The 21,709-nt window shown below is 26.9% G+C and overlaps 1 protein-coding gene across 1 annotated transcript; it reads right to left on the reverse strand.

Annotated features, from left to right (window-relative positions):
• Nucleotides 1–1,740: 1,740 nt before the first annotated feature.
• On the reverse strand, nt 1,741–21,615 carry LOC107439031 (probable methyltransferase TARBP1). Its single transcript, XM_043054750.2, has 9 exons — nt 20,322–21,615; nt 17,872–17,926; nt 16,810–16,964; nt 14,482–14,534; nt 14,173–14,273; nt 11,815–11,950; nt 9,052–9,148; nt 6,451–6,646; nt 1,741–4,682 (listed from the first exon to the last, which is right to left on the reverse strand). The coding sequence occupies exons 1-9, from the start codon at nt 21,372–21,374 to the stop codon at nt 1,882–1,884; spliced, it is 4,647 nt and encodes a 1,548-aa protein (XP_042910684.1). The 5' UTR covers nt 21,375–21,615; the 3' UTR covers nt 1,741–1,881.
• Nucleotides 21,616–21,709: the final 94 nt, after the last annotated feature.

Here is a 21,709-nt window from a genome sequence, read left to right on the forward strand (position 1 = left end):
CTATTTCTCAGAAGCTGCACATGTAATGATTTTATTGCTCTGTGTGCCGATTGTTCGCCTATCCGAAAGCATTTTTTCTTTATTTTCATTACTCTCAATATTCTTTATTTTCATTANTGTTTTGCCTTTCTTCAAAATTGAGCGTTTCAATGAAACAGCATTTAGTGGCTTAAAGACATGAACAGGACATTTTTTTTAATTTGATCATTTACTGGTGCGGCTATAGCTCTGTTTGGGTTTTTGTCAAGAACATAAATTAATATGTTTGCAGCCTTGTTTGAGATGTGATAATCTAATTAATGTTGTTTATTCGAAAATATTCTAGATGATGAATTTATGTAAATGTTAACATATAAACAAACTTTATCAACAAACATTAGACGTCTGATTTCATTTTTAGAAGGTATATTTATTTCGCCAATTGGTCCACTTACAGGAATTCAACTTCTCGCAGTTTTACGCGACTCTACGGACTTGGGAAGCAATGCTCTAAGTTAATGTCATTGATATTTTAAGTGAAAATTGGAGGAATAACAGGAAACTTTGGTATTACGTTACAGTTTCCCCTCGAACGCAAACGTAAATCAAGCTTCCCAGAGCATTCGTGAAAATTAATGTATGCCTTTAAATACAGCTTTTGCATTATATGTGGCAAAACCTTAACACTACTTCGCAAAAGCTGTACATGTAATGATTTTATTGCTCTGTGTGCAGTTTGTTAGCTTAGCCGAAAGCATTTTTTCTTTATTTTTTTTTTAAATATGAATAAATGGCGATATACAATGATATAAAAGAGTGGTTAAGAGAAAACGCTTTTGCTGTTTCCTCTAAGGTAGGTTTGGGAAGAAACATACTTCAGGTGGATAAAATAGGTCAGGGTGGAGTTTTTTTGACATGGAAGAATATTTTTTAGTGTATACAAATTTACTTTAAATACAGTTACAGTTATTTGAATTTATTTAAAAATAAAACAAAACTGATACTTTTTTTAAAAAAAACTTTTTCCTTTCTTAACAATATATATATATATATATATATATAGTGTGGTTTGCAAATGGTTTGAAATTTTGCTGAATTGTTTTCCAAAAATATAGGTTTATTTCTAATATTAAGAAGAAAGTCATTTTAATTCTGCAAGAATTTAATAGATGGAAAATAATTAATGAAATACAAATACAGAAATTCTTTGTAACGACCATCTTGAAAGGTGAAGCTTTGTATTTCATAAGAATTTTGTTACATAGATAATTTCTCATATCTATATAATTTCTCATATCCAAATAACTTACAACTTACTTTTAAAACTTACCTTCTGAACCTTTTAAAACTTACCTTCAGAATTATTAGTCTGGAACAGATTATTTATAAAATGCTTCAATATAATATTTAGTTACAAATTAAAAAATATAAAATGGGCAATTAAATATTTATTACTAACAAAACAAAAACAAAAATCGAAATTTTTTAGAGCATTAGAACTAAATAAAGTTTATCCCTTTTTTTGTTTGTTTAGCTTTTGAAAATGCATACTATTTGAACTATTAAATAATGTATACATAAAGTTAGTTGTTCTTGATTAGTTATAATTTTCATTTTTCACAGCTGCAAAAGTTAATGTGATTTATGGAGAATTATGATTTATAGTAATGTAATGTGTTATATAGATCTTCTACAATATTTGTCTTCCATTACATAAAAAAAAAATGTTTCATTTAGCAGCAAAGATTTTAAAACTTCAAATAAGTTATTCCATTTTTATTCATATAAATTTAATTGAAAATATTTTCAAAATATACAAAATTTTTATACAACAGCGAGAATAAATATGACCCTGACATTACTTGTATAACAGAAGTATATAAGAAAGTATGAAAGAAAACGTTAAGATATTTTAGTTAAATGCTGTCGTGAATATTCCCAAATGAGTATAGCTCCACTAACATGAACATTTAGTGATCTAACAACTCCCTGTTGAGGTATTTCAACACAATAATCTAGCAATTGAATTAAATCAACTGGCAAACCTTCTTTTTCATGACCCAACAATAAAACGGATTTTTCTGGAAATTTAAAATTTTGAAGATAACAACTGTTCTCTGTTTGTTCAGCTCCTATCAAAACATAATCTTGTTCTTTCATTGAAACTAAATAATCTTTGAGATGATACGGTTTGACCTCTTTAATTGGGATCCATTTATCTGATGAGACAGCAAGTGTCTGGAATTGTTTATCTTCAACATACTTCAAACTTCCAATAACAAACTCTTTGATGCCAAATATTTCGCATGTGCGACAAAGGCCCCCTAGATTTGGTATACGATCACAGAGAGAGGCAACAACTACCAAACCATGTCTCATTAAATTTTGTTTTTTGATAAAAAGTTCTGACATTTGATCACCATCAAAACTTAAAAAATCTTTTAAAGGACAAATCTTTTTCTGAAAGTTATAGTCGAAAGACTCATTCTCTTCTGCGGTCTTTTCTTCCAGAGGTTTAAATGACCATTGGATTTGGAGACCACCCTTTGTTATGCTATTATCATTGAACACTCTAACAGCTTTGTTGCATTCTTCATCAAATAACGATGGCTTAATCCATTCATCAGGAGGAAGATTAACTAACCGAGGCAAATCAAAGAATAAAGTTTCTAAACTAAAATGACATATTGGGCTAAACACAGTAAAATAGAAATCTTCAGAGAGTTTCTTAATATTTCTAGAAAAATTTCCTTGCTCTGCTTGAATTTCATGCATTTCAGACAAATTCAAAACAAATTCATACTTATTTAAAATGTTTATAAAATTTCTTTCCTTACTTATGTGGAATAGTTTTATCAAAGTCATTTGAGCATAAAGTCTAACAGTGAAATTCTGTCCCATACTTTGGATGATAATTGAGGGAAAGCACTGCATTATTTCCTGTTCTGTCATTAGAACTTGATGGGCTACTAAAAGATACAATACTGTAACAATGGAAATAATACAACTAGGCCTTTTCTCTGGTAACTTATATAAAAAAGATAAGTATTTAGCTATCAGCATATTTTCAGTTTTAAGAATATTAAATATAATCCATTCCAGCTGATAACGAATTGAAGGTTGATGGGTTTTATTTTCTAGGGCAACGAAAATTTGGTCCAAAATTTGTTCATTAAAATCTACACTCGTCAGTAAAGGTTGCAGTAAGCATATGGATTGCCAAATTCTGTTTCTCATACGGTGGCTTAATGAGTTGGAGAAACGCGAAGTTCGAACATTGTAATGTTCATTATCGGCATCTAAAAGACCACTGATCAACTTAAATATAAAATCATCTCTAGACTTCTCAACATTTTTAATATTTCGCAACACATAATTAATGATCGCAACTCGAACAAAATATGATGGTTTGGTACAAACTGGTTCTTTATTAATAGGTAGCAAAGAACTGTTTTCTGTAATATAAACTAGGGTATCTTCGATTATTTTTTGTCCTTTTTCATGTGTTGGACCATATGTTAAAGCTTGCACAAACAGTTGCACATAATTAAATTTAGATTCAATTAAGCAAGGAATAGTAAAAGTGCTGCAAAAATGACTAATAACATAATAAAATATACCAAATGTATTTTCAGATAATGTTCCAAAATGGTCAATAAACTCATAAAGGATGTCAAAATACTGGTCTTCAAACATTTTCTTTTGAAAAACCGTTTTAATAAGGGAACACACAGCAGGTCTGAAAGCTTCACTCCCACGAAGCTCCAAGCACACCTTTAATGACCCTATTAAGGCATCGTGCATTATTTTTGTATCTTCTATTCTAAGTTTGGGGATAATAAACTGTAGGCATTCAATGGCACAAGGTATTGCCACTTTGGGACCGTTATCAAAAGCTAGGTGAATTTTTTCAATCAGTGGTAAGAGTAAATTGGCAAGGTTATCACAAAAAGAATATTGCAAAATATCTGAACATGTGTTCCAAAACTGACAAATTGAATTTTCCACAAACTTTAGATTTTCCTCATTGTCTAGTTTTTTAGTGCCAGAGTTCCTAGTTAGAGAATCACATAAAAGGTTATTGTGAACAGCTTGAGAGATAACAGAAAAGTTGAGGGATTTTAAATCATCTGATTTTCCTGGAAACGAACAGCAAGTATTCCCTTGCGAAAGGAAATACATTTTATTTGCTATAATCCATAAAGGTATCAAAAGAGTTGGTTTTAATTTTTCATCTTTTGCAACAATTGCACACCTTTCCATTATTTTTGGTACCATCATAAACACTAATTCTTTGAGATTAGGTTCGTGTACAGAAGTGTCTAAAAAGATGAAGATAATTCGGATCTTTAAAATGTAGTTGTCACTTTTTATCTCTGAAAATATCACTTGAAAAATAAACTCCATTGTCTCTGGACAATCTTGAAGGCACTTCATGAGAGGGGACATTAAAACGTGATATTTGTTACAATTTTTTCCCTTTTTAAGAAGATGAATTATAAGTAGCAGTGATGAAAGCAACATGGTAATTGGCATGTACGATCGTTTAGTTACATTCTGCAATACCTCAATAACAGGATTTAATATGACCTTCCACGACACATTTGGTACATTACAGTTCTCATTTGAAGAAATAATTGATGCATCATTTAGCAGTATGAAAATATTACAGATTTTTTCTATCAGCAGGAAATCAACTGAACCTTAAAAAAGAAGGAAAATATATCAGTTGCATATTATATAAATTAATGTATATTTACAGTAAATAATCATTTCTATCTTAGTACTTACTTTGAAAGAAATATAAAACATTGATTTATTTTGTGTTCAAAATAATACAAATATAGGACTAATATTAGTATTTAACATTAGAATTACTAAAGGTCGCAGTAGCAGAAACCTTCCGGATATAGCATTGCGTGCTACTGATTAGTTTCCATCTTAATTTTATTTTTAATAAGTAAACAAACGTAATGGGGAATTTCCTGAGACTCGTCGATAAGACGTTTTAAAACTTGTTTCTAATAAAAATTAAAAAGCTGAATTGAGAAAACTCTACAAATTTTTTGAACGAAACGTTAAAAAAATTCGTGTTACTTGATAACTTAATTATATATTATATGGAATTATTTCTTAAATAATTAGATATGGATTATTTATTTTTTCATTATGTAAAATTCAACTTTAATTGAAACAAAATTTTTATGTAAAATTTTTTAGGATTTATCATTACAAATTTTGCTACATGTATGTTAGATTATGCTGAATTTCGTAAGTACAGTAGAGTCCTGAATATCAGAGTTTCCGCTTTAACCGAGCTAACAAATATTTCAAGGATTTTTTTTTCGTTCTAGTTTATTTTTTACCTTTAAGACTACCGCCAAAAATTCTGAATTTTACTTGCCAAACACTCAGGAAAACGAAATCCAACAACTTGATATAAAGAATTTATTGTTAATATTGCCGATAATGAAAATCAATCTAGCGAAGATGATGAAGAGAGTGATGATGAAAATTAACATTAAATATCTTTCATACAGATGGATTAAAAGATATCAAAAGTGCTATTGAATATATAGAACAACAAGAATAAGCGACACCAGCCTTCTTGTTATCCCTTAAAAAAATGGCTAAACATTGCTGAAGAAAAGCGCCAAAGTAATGTAAAACAAAAAACAATTCAAGACTTTTTTAAGTAAAAACTCTTTAATTCTCGTAAAGTGTGCTCTTTAAGTGTTTTTAACTAAGCTTTTTAGTTATAATATGAATTGTATGCAGTGTACTCGTATAAATTTTATATTTATTAAATATATTACATTTATACCTACTCTTTTCCTTCCCTTTTTATACTCTCCTTTAACCGAGTTTTTTGGTTATCCGAGTGGTCCCGTGGTCCACATTAAATCGGATAATCGGGACTCTACTGTATATATCTCTGACTGTGTTGAGCTTGCAGATAAATTTGGATTTAAGAAGATAGTGCTACAGATTCCCTCCATAAATTCAGCTATGGGGCTAAAGATTAGGCAAACTACTTGAAAACAGATGAAAAATAAGTTTTGTAAAAGAGTGGACAGTCATAATGATTTACAAATTTTATTAATATTTTAAGACTATAGTTGTAGTCAATTTTTACAATACAGAAACGAGAATACATTTCTTTTTTGTAAAGTTTTAAGAAGAATCCTATAATTAAAATTTTACATTCGACTCTGAGATATTTCTATTTGTGTTCAGATTTCTGACTTGTTAGAACAATGAAATTTTTGAATTTTTACATCTGGCAATTATATCTTATAATAATTGTTAAAAAGAAAACATTTTAAGTACAAGTAACTAAGAAACCAAATTTTAAAAGAAAGATATAAAAACTCAATCAATTTACTGAAATTTTGAAGAAAACTGAAATTTAAAATATGATTAATAGATCACAAATTATTTAAGAACCATTAAGAAAAAACAACACTTTACTTGAACAATTGGAATCTAGGATTCTTTTGATGTTTACATTGCAAAATTCTATTGCTCCACTATAGTTGTTCGAATGCTTCATGAAATTTTCTTTAAACTTGAATGTCATATCTATCCAAGTATCAGTATTTTGAAGATGGTTGACATTTTTAAAAATCACCAACAAATCTGCCAAATCTTCCAGATTAAAAGAACTCTATATTGAAAAAAAAAAAAACTTGAATTATTTTTGTTTATATTCTTCATGACTAGTACTAATACTTTCTAACTAATACTTTTGATACTAATTATATTAATCTTTTTAATATTAATCTCTTCATTGTTTTGGTATTATGCTCTCAGAAGGGAAGTGAGTTTTGATTTCTGCATCAAGCGAAACTTCTGTGCATGTGTTGGGGATATTGATTGTTAAAAGTCAAAGTGGTACAACAAAATTTTTCAAATTTCTATAGGGTTAATAGGGAACATCATGGGCTCATCACAAGCAAAAAAGTCAAATCTAGATATTTTTTTGGAAGAAATCCCTTAGAATCTTTAACTGCAGGGATAAGAGTTAAAGCCAGTTCACTGAGCTGCATGCAACAGTCATATTAATTTCTAGAACAGTTTTGATGCAGTTCAGGGCTAAAAGAAAGATCAGGAGAAAAGCTGTGAAGTAGAACAATCTTTAATCTGCCTGGTTTTCCCATGTATCAAACAGTCATTGCTATCAAGCAGTTATTGCTTCTCAGGTGAACGCCGATGCACAATTATCTCTATTCTCATCCTTACTGACTTAATATTGTCAATAGTAGGCCACTCCTTTCCTCTGGCAACAAAATTATGACTGTGGACTAACCTACACTCGGCTCGGCATCCTCTATCTACACCCATTGTTGGGAGTCAAAGGATTTTTTTTCAAGTTTACCCCTTAACCTTTATATGAATTATTTTTTTACGATTTAGTCTTATTTGTTATTTGCCAGTTTTGTTTACAGATCTTATTTTAGGAGAATTACTGTGTTTGGGAGAAGAATTCACCAACTGCAGGGGAAATGAAACAAAATTTGAAGGGGTAAAAACAGTGAGGACAAATTAAAGAATTTTATTGAACTTATCTCAGTATCTGTGAGTAATTTGTTAACTTTTCCTGCAGAAGGATAATTAACAATATTTTGTCTCAAAACCACAAATTTCTCCCTTGTAAGAGTATTTTTAAGTCCAATTTAAATATCACGACAGTTACTAATTAACTCCGCCAAAGGTAAGGTTTTGTCCATTTCTAAACTGATCCTAAGCCCAGGTTGTGAGCTGGGGTAATCCCACAAACACATCAAAAATGAGCGATAACAGAAATTACAAGAAATGCTACTGAAGTTGATGTGGATGTCTTTGGTTCCTCAACGGATAATTATATCTGAGAAACAAGTAGCTATGACCAGACCTAATTAAAAACTTTCTGCAAATACAAAATCAGAATTAAAAAACTTTCTGTAAATAATTTATTGACTCCTGCAACAAGTTTAAACCTTTTTGCTGCAACAGCAACTAATTTTTAAAGATTTGTTAAAAAAAACACCAATTTTTTTCTTTGGAAAGATTTCTTAATTTTTAAAAAATTCTATATTGATTATTATACATACTATGGAATTTATCTTTAAGTTTAAATTTTTTTTTAAAGATATAAAACTGGTTATTGACTAACAAATTTTCTGTTATTGTATGCAATATTTCTAAAATTGACTCTGAAGGTTAGAATATAGAAATTTCGACCATTTATTTATATATACATTACCTGTTTTGTTATTATACATTTGTTTTTTCATTGCACGTTTATATTTTTCGAACCTACTCTAGAATTCAGTATATTGTAATTAAATTGCATAAAAACGAGTAATATTAAAGAAGTTTCTGTAATGGGGACAAATTTTTCGCAAATAGCGATGTATATTATGCATATCAGATTATGATACGGGTAGGGCAGGAACCACAAGAAACCTCTACAATTGATGAAACCAGGGTTCATACTCAAAAAGGAGACATTTTCTCCTGACTTTCCCAGGTAAATTTACATAAATTCCAGAACTGAAAAAATTCAAAAAAATGTAAATTTAATAAAAATGTAAATTATAATTATAAATAATATCACAACTCTAAGAAAGCATTACAGGACAGGGAACAACAGAACTTTCCTATTAGATGTTTGCTGAACTTTGTTTCAGCTATAAAGCTTTTCTGTTAGACATGATCCAAGGTTTGGGTACAATAGACTTCTGGCCGATGAGCCTTGCTCCTCGGAGCTGCCCAACCACTTAAGTTTAATGTTATAAACGAAAATTAATATTTTTTTTTAAATTTAGAAAGACAGGATATTTTTTAAAATTATAACAAATTAACTTGAAAATAAGCCATTTTATACTACGACTAATACAATCATACATAATACTATTTTAAAAATAAACCATAAATTTACTCACTAACTTTTAAAAAAGTATCCTTTTTTGTACAACATGAACTATTAAATAAAAAATGTAAGATAATGTTAAAATTGTTCAATTACGCATACAAATCTCATAACAAATTAAATACTTTTTAAACTCAATGATTTTTTTATTAATTTACCCAGTCTAAAAATAAACAACAGCACTTGAAAATCATATTCTCCAAAACAGATCGAAATGTAGGCTCTTGACTTCTTTGGCAATCAGAAACAATTTTTCTGAAAAGTATAGAAATAATCAATTGCAACTGCTCTACACCAAATCATATTTTATAAGTTGCAAACAGAAGAAAATGTGTCATAAGTATAGTATTTTGAAAAGTTTTACTTACAATAAATACATACTTGAATCATAAATTTATAAAGTCAACTTCTACATACTCTAAACATTAATAACTAGGGAAAATTTTAAAATATTGTTATTTAATATTTCTTCTATCCTACAACTCATTTGTGTCAATATAAAGTATTCACAAGACATCTAATCTTTTTTACAAATGGCTATACTGCTTAAAAAAATAAAAACGTTATCAGCATAAAAAATCAAAATGTCATTAAAAAAAAGGGGGGGGGGACATTTTTTGGAATGGTATAAATGTGTGACTATTTTTAAAAAAGACAAACTATAAAACACATCGTTTTCATTACTTGAGTATAAAGAAAGCAAACTTAATTGCAAAGAAATAATATTTCGTTCAATTTAATTTTGCAATTATGTTGTTTAGAGCAGAAAGTTGTAACAGTTGCATGTATAATTTTATCAATATATACTTCAGCATGGAAAATGTTTCTAGTACAGTTGCATTAAAAAAATTGGCTAGTAGTAATATTCTCTCATACATTATATTATATCTCATTCATCATATCATTAGCTAGTAGTAATATTCTCTCATACATTATATTATATCTCATTCATCATATCATTAACTAGTAGTAATATTCTTCAATTAAAATTTATAATTGAGTTCAAGTTTTTCTTAATCAAATAACTTTAAAGTAGAGTTTCAATAATCTTGGAATAAAAAAAACAGTGAATAAACTTAAAAATTTTTGTACATAAATTTTAAATGATGATCCCTCAATTCATCGCCTAAAAATTCTGCAATATGATCGCTGCATTGGTCATAGGAATTGATCAATATAAAAATCAAAAGAAAGAGACAAATCAATAATTGTGAAACAGCAAGACACTTCTCTATAAGATTAGTCACAGTATTTGCTGAAAATTCATTAACGTAAAAAATTTATTATGTTGGACACATTCAAAAATAAGAAATATCAGGACAAAAATATTAGGAAAAATAAAGACAAAGTATTTTACATCAGGAAAATTAAGAACATCAGGACAACTACAAAAAATGTCAGAGACTTATAGCTAATAAAATGAATTTAAATTTGAAAAGTCAAATAAGAAACATAGTTTTGAACTATGACACTATAGTTTATAATTTATCCAACATTATAGCTTCTTAACACATAGCTATAATATTTAGCAAAGCAGTATATAACATGCTGTCACACATACTTGAAAAGGTTCTGATACAGGATAAAAAAAGTTATTATAAAAAAAAGTTTTAAAAAAAATGTGAAGAAAATGTTAAATATATGGGTCATTTATTTCTGCTCTAATAAAAATTAAAGTTTTTTAAATTAATTTAAATGAGTCATAAACCTTAATGAATCATAAAATATAAATCAAAACCACAGTAAATTTAGAACAAAATATTACATTTATTGGTCAAAACTTGCACATAGGTGATTAGTCACATCTGTGACCTGACATTCCCATTGTTTCCCAGATTCCCAAGTTTACAGTTATAGAAATATGAAATAATCTTAAACAACATTTTAATTGATATTTAAGTGATATACCGTGAGATAGAGGCGCCTTTNGTTGTCAACTTAAGTTTTTTCAAATGCAACGTATTTGTTTGCTTAAAATTGAAGTTTTAATTTCATTTTAATACCACTGGGGAAAATGATAATGGAAGGGATTAAAAGTTTGCAGGTATGCAGATTCCCAAGTTTATAGTTATAGAAATATGAAATAATCTTAAATAACTTTTTAATTGAGAATGTATTTAAAATACTGCACTTATAACAAAAAACTATATAAAAAATTTCAATGTAATTTCCATGTCAAGGTAAATACCAGTAACCAGAATAATGGGTTACAACAGATAACAGAAACAAAAATACCAATAAATTTTTCGGAAAAGCAGCAATATGCTATTACACTTCATGCATCTTTTTTGAAAGTGCCATTTTATTTAGAACTACAAACACAAGAGCATACTTGGGTAAACAATACAATATATTCAACTATATTTATTACTAAGCATTTGTCAAATTTTTGTTATATACTGAGATCAACACACAATGTCATATATGTGGGCCAACAGAATTTATATAATTTGACAAACTATTAAGTAAATCACTATATTTATAGATTTAAGCATCTAAAATGTGTTACAAATTTTTAGAACATATAGTCTCAAATGCATGGGAGTATTCACAATAGAAAATAATAGTTAAAAAATAAGCCTAAATCTAATTAAAAAATTTGTGCATTGAAATTCCTGCATTCTCACAAAATAATTCATATTACTAAGCATTTGTCACATTTGGAACAAAAAATGTGTACTGCAAAACTAAACAACTATTTGAAAGTAAAATTATTATGAAAATATATGTAGAACTAAAATCAGTCCTTATTTAGGTGAAGAAACACAAAATACACTTGCTTTTGAGAAAAATGGAAACAAAGTATATTATAAAATGTTTTGTTGTAAAAAAATGAGCAAAATAAATATTTTTTTAAAAAACCTTTTAATTTAAAATAATAAAAATTCACTTTTATTTTATAGAAATAAAAATATATGTACCTAATGTTTGGTATATCTTTAATGGTCCAAGCAGGAATACTATGCAATTTGGTTAAAGCAGATATTACATGAAGTAATGGTGCTATTGACCATGATTGTGAGGCAATGATGTGGAGGAAGCTCTTCAAAAATAACACTAAAATTCAATTTAAATATGCTGTATACAATACTGAAAATATAGCCAAAAATAAAAACACTCATTTTTCGCAAAATTTATGTAAAACCACTATCACTAGTAATATACAATACTATTTTTATAAAATCACTTAGTTTTTGTAAAAAGAAAACTTCAAAATGATTGGACTTCTACATAATTAAAAAAGCAAACCAGATAGTTTTCACACACAGCAAATGTCATAATAAAGGGAGTAATAAAAGAAAAATGAGAAACTTTTTTTACCAGATTTCTTTACCAAATTCTTCAATCATCAGTCCTTCTTTGAAATTATCAAATTGTTTTGACCATTTATATTTTCTATTGAAACATTCTTTTTTATTTAAGAAGCAAAAAATATACAAAAATTTCCTTTCTTTATTTATTTTTTCTTTAATTCTTTTTGATGCCATAAAGAATATAAAATCAGGGTTCACACTCAAAGAGAAGGAACTTTTTCCCTCACTAATATGTGTTTAATTTACATAAAATCTTTATGAAAACGAAATTTATATTTAATAACTATGAATTATATTTAATGCAAAAAATAAACAAACATAATAAATAAATATAATTATAACTTTATATAAATTAGATTACTTTTAATAATAATAAAAAAAAAAAAATTTTAAAGTATAATGGAAAGTAAATTAAACATGTCAATATCAAGATTTAAACTAAAAGAGTAAAACTAGCTGAATATGATTTTCTAAAAAATATAAATAATCGATTTAAAACATTTATGTAAAATTCAATGATTAAGATAATTTGTTATGCGAATATGAGAATGGACACCTTTAAAATGATTATAAAAATAAAAAAATTTAAAATATTATACACTTATTAAAAATAAAAAGAAATTGCAATTAGGAATAAAACGCAGGAGAATAACAGAAAAATTATATCATTTCTAATTCTTAACTCTTCCTTAATGCCAAAAATCTCTAATTTTTAAATTACCTCAACACTTATTTAGGATAAAAAAATTTTTTGTGAACAAAGCAAAAAAAGAACACAAACATAAAATCATATTCCATTTGTAAATTGGTGAGTGGCTCCCTGTTAAAATTTTCCTTATTATAAAATTGTTAATTCAATATAATAATCATATAGACTTAAACATGCAAATATTAATCAGCTGGAAAAATTATTATGTGCACAAAAAAAAACTTGGATTAAAAATATTCCTCCTATTTAAAAATCTTATATTTTATTAAAATTAGTGATTGGGATTAAAATTTTTTTATCAACTAATTTTAAAAAAATAATTTTAATCATTTTGGATTAAAAAAAAATATTAAAAAAAATAGAACTTGTCAATTCATCACTTTAATTCATAAAATAACTCAAGAATACTGAAATTTCTGAAAATAACAAATCCAGCAAGGTAAATAATGAAACTATTAAGTGCATTTAGTGACCAGCCACTCAGATCACACAAACGTGAGTAAGAATGTGTCAAAAGTTATTCCTTCATCCTCTATTTATTATTATCCTCTATTTTTTTTAAAAAATGTTTGATTTTTCAAAAACATTGTTTAATATTTTTTTCTTCTCCTTTAAAAAATCTTTACATTTGTTTTCACGTCTTCTCCATATTTTTAACTTATATCATGGATTCTATGTATTTGCATCTTATGTGCAGTAACATATTATTTTTCTTAATTTTCTTCAATAATCGCTCTTTCCCTTTATCCTTTTCGTCTATTACGTTGTTATATATATGTATATACAAATATATATAAAACCTCTGCAATTAAAAAAATTTAAAACCATTTCAGTTCTTTGAAGGAATTTCAACTGGGCCCTGGGACAATTGTCTATCTCTTCCTTCCCTTGAGTATAGCCATGGAAATATGTACATTAATAAGAGTATACATGTTATACAATATAATAAAAAGTATACTATTCTATATTTAAGTATTTCATTATTTATGAGTATTATAATTACTATCTTAAATGCTTATAATAATGAATTTTAAAGAAGTTATGAGAATGAATTTTGTGAGGAACACAATATAGAGAAAGATTTTTTGCATTTGCTTTTTTTCTTTTTTTTACAACTTTGTATTAAAAAATAGTGTTTTTTTTAAATACGCAATGTTGTTTAAAACATATGCAAACTTACAAAAATCTATACAAATATTCAATGTATCTTATTAATTTGAATACAATGCAACTAAATTTTATAAAGAATGCTTTACCTTTTTCAGTTTCCTGCGCAAAGGCACCGATATAATTATTTAGGAATATAGAAATTTTTTCTGATGAAAGAAACATAGCAAAATTATCTTGCTCACAAGCCCTAATATAAGAATAATATAACATCTGATTAAATCAAGATACTGATAAAAATACAAATATAGTAAATGTCATTAAAAACACTTGTATGTGAGAAATAATCAAATTGAAAAAATAAAGTTAAGTTTCCTTTTAAAATAATATAACAATATATATGAACTTTTTAACTGAATAATAAGAAAAAAACTAAATTGAATAAATAAATATATCACCTTGAAAATAAAGTTTGATCATTAATTGCTTCAAATAGGAGCTTAATGAAATCCTAAAAGAAACATCAAAAAAGATTTAAACTAAATAAAATATGTGAACATGAATTTACGCATAGTATGGAATACAGATTACCAATCAAAGAGCAACAATAAATAAAGTATTTCTCAACTTTGTTCTTCTTTTTATTTATTAAAAAAATGGAATGCTTTTCAAATGCAGAAATATAAAAACAAATATATTCAAACATGGTATAATTATGCAAGCACTGATCTTTTTAACAACTAGCGCAATCGTAAAGGTTAAAATAGGAATGGTTTAAGGCATTATGTATTACCCAGTAATGTTTTTAAATTTTAAAATTTTATAAGTATAAAGCACATAAAAATGTTATGTAACTTTTCATGTATATGAGAAAGAAGTTCCTGGCTTGAAACCAATTGGCATTTATAAAATACATATGATTTGTAGTTCATATAAAGGTATTCATTTTGAGTATTAAAAGAAAATAAATTACACAAAGCCTAATAGATACAATTAATTACTTAAAATAAATGAAATACTTAACTAGATTCTTAATTATTTTCTGGCTACACATATTTATTTACAAAAAGAAGTAATATATCTTAGTAGTTTATTATGTATTCCATATGATGTTTACTAAGTTTTGATATTATTGTTAATAATTTGTCCTAATAAAGTGACATACTTGCAGAGACAAGTACAGTGACATTCTTTTTTTAAAATGAAATACTCTGTATCAAGAAAATCAATAATTTAAATAAAATAATTATTAAAATTTTAGTCTTAAGATTAAAAATGATTTACTCATTAACAATTTCCTTTAGGTTTAAATTTTTAAGTGAAAAAAAAAAGATAAATTTATTTTAAAATAAATTTATGCCCAACTATTCTTGAAGTTGTTTATTTAGCAACTGCTAAAGAAATGGCAGAAATTACAAAACTACTTCGTAACATCAAATTTTATTTTATACACCTTTATTTTACTTATCCTTTTCATTTATATCGGATAAAAGTATCAAATTGGATACGGAAGCAGGAAAAAACAGTGGTGCCTCTATTAGATGCATCAACATTGTCATAAACTGAATACAGCTGAAATTGCATTTTTAAACCTGAATTTAAAACAATTTATTCATTATCTAAAAATAATTTTACGAGTTTCAGCCATGTTAACAATAAAAAAAATTAACATACAGTGCAGAACCTCTTATCCGGAAATCAGAAAACCGGAAGACTGGAATGAAATTCAGAACCGGAAATTAATTTTCTTCCATTAAAAAAAAAATTTCCTGCAAGATTTTGATCCCATTTTGTTATTCAGAGCGTACTGCGTATCGAGTTGACGAAAGAACTGATTTAGAGGACGGATCAAAAGCTGTTTGTAGACGAATCTCACATAAGCACAAATAGCTTATATATGTTATTAATGTTAATAATAACATTAATAACATATATAAGCACTGCATATAATTTTTATTTCATAATTTCCTTCCTTATTTAAACTTAAGTGTATTATTATTTATAATTTTTTATTACTTCTAAAACTATTTCAAAATAATTTTTTAGTTTCGTTTTATAAACATTAAAAAAAAACGGCATTTTGTAGCGATACAGAAAACCGGACAAATCAGTTATCCGGAATCGCGATGGTCCTGATCGTTCCGGATAATCGGTTCTCTACTGTACTAATTAACTTCTCTTTGGTGCTTATAACAGAATTAATAAAGAGAACTTTTATGATATGAATTTTCACTAAATATTTCTTTAAGCATTCCGAATCTAAAAATTGTTAAAAATTTAAATAACTTAATGATGCAGAGCATGAATTTTGTGTTATAAGAGTACCAGACAGACAAAAATTGTTGCTCATCACTATTTTTATGAAAAAATTAACAATTTTTCAAACGATAACAGATGTAATATCAAGAGCTTTTTGGTGCCACAAACTATAAAAAAAATTTAAAACTGAAAATCCCATTTATTTCACAGTAATAATAAAATAAGGTTACTGCAAGGTCTAAATATCATGAAGAAACTCTAAAGAGTTACAAAAAGAAAATACATTTGTTAATATTTTTTAAAATATGTCAAGGATACATTTTTCTGGTTGCATTTCCCCAGAAAAAAATTTATCCCTTGCGTATTATGAATCAAAAAGGTACAAAATAATTACTAGTTTTTAGCTGTCTTTTTACTACTAACTTCTGGTTATAGTTAAAAAGGCAACTAAAAAATAATCTATAGTTTATAGAAATAAAAGCAAAATATTTACATAAATAATTCAGAAAAAGGTAACAGTTCAATACCTCTGAATTTTCTTTTAAAATAGCATTATCTTCATAGCTTAATTGAAAAGTAAAATCCAACGTCCATTTAACCACACAGCGACTTTCATGTTTTAGCATTCTGCGAAAAAGAATCATGCACCATGAAGGACTCAGACAATTTCCATGCTGAGGAGCTGCAGTAAGATATATGCATTTTGATAACAATTTTTAAACAAAACATTTTTCATAAATAATTTTTAAAACATAAGCTACAAATAATTTTTGATTTGGTTATTTCAGAAGACATTCATTTTCTAATTAATAAATGCGCTGTTTCTATAGGTTGTAAATGTTTTCTTTTTTTCTAAAAAATTTACGATTACAATACATTACAAGATGAGAATTTGATTTTTTCCTTAACAAAATCGACTTATAGATTAGAATTGACATTTGGGGAAAAAAAGTTCCTTTGAATTATCAAAAAAAATAATAATAAAAAAATAGATTAATCAAACTTTAAGGAATGAAGAAAAAAAAGCAATGTTAAAACTGGAATTTTCTCCTAGGTTTTGAAAATACTTTGAATTATCTGAACTTTGAGTTATACACATTAAAATAATATAGAGGGTTTGGTTATATTTATATAATTTTAGAAAAATTCATATTTGGATTTGGGGCTCCTTGGAGTCTCATCCCTAAGGACATCTTGTAAAAACATCATTAAGAACAGTTCCTGCATTTAAAAATATGGTAATGAACACAACAAGGAAAAAATAGTTTGATAACCACATATAAGTACTTATTTAAAAGATTCTTACATTAGCTATTAAAAACGCAAATGTATAGTTTCTTTTTATCGAATAAAATTTATTTTCATATATGTAAATGACCGATGACAATAGAAGAAATGCGACTAAATAACAAAACAAATTTTTCCAATAAATTTACATTTCAGAATTTTAAATTTAATTTTTCTTATCATCAAGACTGATTACATCACTCTTAATTTTGAGAGTCCTAAAAAACATTATTTTTATTTACATAATTATATACTACATTTAACATCATTATATACTACATTTAACATCATTATATACCTACAGCACAATTGTACTATTCTGGAAAACTTGGGCAACACAGGCTTGATAATATGTATCTGCAAAAAAATCAAAATAATAATTAGTAAAGTCACATCTTTTATGTGATTCACGTGATCAGTAATAAACTGCTCATGTGAATCACATCAATGGCACTATTGCAGACATTTTTTAGCATTACTAAAAAAAGGTCAAAATTTTTTCATTCTAACGTGCAGGAATTTTTTTCTCTACTTCATGCACCTGTACTTTTCTCGCGATTACATCATTGCATTTTGCTTTAGTCATGTTCAACAGAGGTGAATTTTGCCGTTTTCTTTCCATTTAATAAAACAATTTGCCTTTCCAAAGAAAGTTAAATTTTTTTCTAATTCCCGAAAAAAAAATTGTTTTGACACGATTTCCCACCTATGCAAACGCGGTTTATAATTGCACACCATGTTTCATATTTTCAAAATTTTACATCAAATATTGTGATTCATATTCAAATGATTTAAAAGCCACTAATAAGATTCCTGTTCAAGTGACTTAAAAATTAAATGCAGAAATTTGCATTCACATGAATTTAAAACTAATAATACCCAGAGCTCATTCTAGGCAGAAAAAAGAGCAGGGTGCAAAAGTTTAAAAAAAAGAGCATTATTATTCTAAAAAGGCAATACTTTCCTTCTATGGGCTTTACACTTTCTATTAAAAACATTGTCTTTTTTTTTTTTAACTTGACTAAAAGTACCACAGCAATCATATTAATTGCTAATTTTTATTAATAAATTAACATATATGTATGAGTTAATGAGCTAATTAGCTTAGTCATTTATTTAAAATGCATGCATATATTAATAAAATAATAAATGTATGTTTTTAAGTGTCTGTAGTTATGATTTAATAATTAAAATGATTAATAATAATCATGATTTAACGATAGTGAAGTAACTGCAAACTTTCATCAAAGACAAGTGCACTATTTTTCTTTCCCCATATAAATCTATGTATTGACAGCAATGAAACTAAATAAAAAGAGTTGAAAATAAAGAGGGGTTGAGGAAAGAAAGGGCAAAAAGGGTATGGTGTCTATTACCAGGGCACTAATTTACTTCAGGGGCAACAGGGTGGATTCTTTTGACTAAAAGGGCAGCAGGGTGCTGCGCCCGGTTTACCCTGCCTAGAATGAGCTCTGTAATACCCACAACGAAAGGGGTATAATTAAAAATGTTTTTTGCATGCATATTATTCTATAAACATTTTATGCAAAGTTATAATTTAAATATTTTATGACTCTATTATCGATAGTTAGCCTGTTTTTTTTAACCCATTTTGAACTATAATAAAATGCATGCCTATCCCTCTTATTATACATCTTAGTAAGAAATCTTCAAAATTATGTCTTAAATAATCCCTTTTTTCAATTATATTGTATAATATTTTATACTTAAATTAATAATTTTAAAAAAAAATTTCTTTAAATTAATGCTTTTTATTTTTTAATAAATGAATGATAGGGATATGCAAGTGAAAATAATAGCTTATATGTATATCCCTTTCCTTATTTCTCAGCAAAAAAACTCTGAATCACACTGAAATCACACTTTTAAAACTATGAGACTCTAAAGAATGTAGAATATCAGGGTTCATTATAAATCTTGTACTGTAATAAAATAGCTTTCAATTCAGTTCAGTAGTAACTCAGTTCTAAGTAATTGCTATTAACTAATTAATTGGTAAGATAAGTTATTCAATTTATGTATTTCAAATAATTGATAAATTTAATCAGTAAAATATTATTAAAATTCCTTGTTACTAATAGTCAGTTATATTTAGTAATTAGAGTACAATTTAGAAGGTATTGATGATGGCAAATAAGTGCCTCAAATTTAATTTTTTCATTACTATTTAATCATTAATTAATAAATATATTATCATGACAATATCAACCAGATAATCCATGATGCACTCTTAGACTTTGCCCATTGCTACTGAATTTATTGAAGAAGATTTGAATAAGCAATAATAAAAAAATTGCAAATAAGTATCAACAAACATAATATTAGATAGTGGTCAAGTTATAAAAAATAAAAATTGAAAGTAAAGTTAATTCCAAGCATAAACTACCCATTGAAACAGACATAAAACATTCCATCTATATATTAAACAATCTCATTGATAATATAGTGATAAAAAGATATGTTCTTTTATTTCGATGCTTATGACTGCAACTGAGGAATTTGATATTGAATCCTTTTATTGTCTTTATTGAATACTTCACCATATAACTAAAAAAGACTACCTATAAATTTTAAAATATAGCAGCAAAACAATAATTTTCAAAATAAAAATGCATTTTATATTTTTTATAATTTGATTCAACTTTTAAAAAAACTTACTTAAATCCAAAATAGAAATAAATTATAAATGCATGAACTGAAAAAGAAAGATATAAATTAGTAATATATGTACCTGCTTTTCTTCCAAAGTTTCAAAAATATTAACTATATCATCCCAAATTCTTAGGCCATCAGGGAAAGCTGTTGAAACGAGTGTTGATGTAGTATTTTTTGCATTTACAGTCACACTAATACTCTCTGTGTTAGATAACCAACACAAAATTGTCTTAAATATGTTCACAGTAATTTTTCTAATATAAAAAGCATCTGATGCTAAACCAGACTGTATAACATCCCAAAAGAGAACATTTTGGACAAAAAATAATTGAAGATCCTTAGGACAGTTAGAGATATACTTAGTAATTGAATACACCAGAATGTATATAGCATAATTATGACTTCGTGCATCATTGCTTTGTTCATACTGAAACTGAACACAATCCCACATTACTTTAAATATGCTCTCTGTAATGGAAACATTACTCAATTTCAATACAACAGGAAGAATAAAGTTTGCGAAATATTTAATGGTTGATAAATCAGAAAATGATAAGTTGCCAACTATGCTGATAATCAGTTCAGCAGTTTCATGATCTTGTATAGTAGGGAAACACTCTAGAAAACGAGAGAAAAATTTCAAGATTAGATAAATTTTGTTGTTTAAACTAGACTCGTAGCTTTGCAAATGAGTATTTTCTTGCAACTTATAATGGGCAAAAAATTCGCTTATATAATTAAAAGTCTCTTTAACTAATTCTTCTTCGGTTTCAAAAAGCTTGGATAAACAAGTAGCAGTATCTAAAAGTAAAGAAATGTTTGAGCACTCATCGTCATTTTCAACTCTCTCAGAAAGAATATATTTTACATGTTTTGTAAATAGGACGTGAGTAATCGAAAGTAAAATTGTTTTGCAATCGCTACTTAAATGTTCTTCTAATTTATAAAATTTATTGCCTAAGAGATTTTCCTCTTCACATTTCTCAAAAGAATGTACAATGCCTAACAAATCAACCAATATTTTAGAATTAATAATGCATTTTTCCCGTAAAAGCACATTGTAAATACATCTCAAATTACATAAAACCTTCTCCTCGTCAAAACAATAATATTTAAATAAACCCTCCATACTTTCAAATGTTGCACACAGAACAGATAATTGAAACTTTACAATAATCCTAGTTTTTAAATTATAAAAACAAAGCACATAAATTATAAAACATTTTATCTATAAACATATTTGATATGTTTTTAAAGTAAGAAGTTTTTTAATGGGTACAAACATAGCTCAATGAGCTAGCACTATTAAGTAAAGAATACAGTTGGGTCCACGCGTGAAACCAAAACAAAAACACAAGCTCTGAAAATATGTTGCCATTTAAAGGAAGATAAAAAAGAAAGAAATCGATAAATTATTTAAAGATCAGCTTTCATGATTCGCACTGGTTACACTGGTTTGTCGCA

The sequence above is a fragment of the Parasteatoda tepidariorum genome, chromosome 7 (assembly GCF_043381705.1).
Source record: "Parasteatoda tepidariorum isolate YZ-2023 chromosome 7, CAS_Ptep_4.0, whole genome shotgun sequence".
NCBI lineage: Eukaryota > Metazoa > Arthropoda > Arachnida > Araneae > Theridiidae > Parasteatoda > Parasteatoda tepidariorum.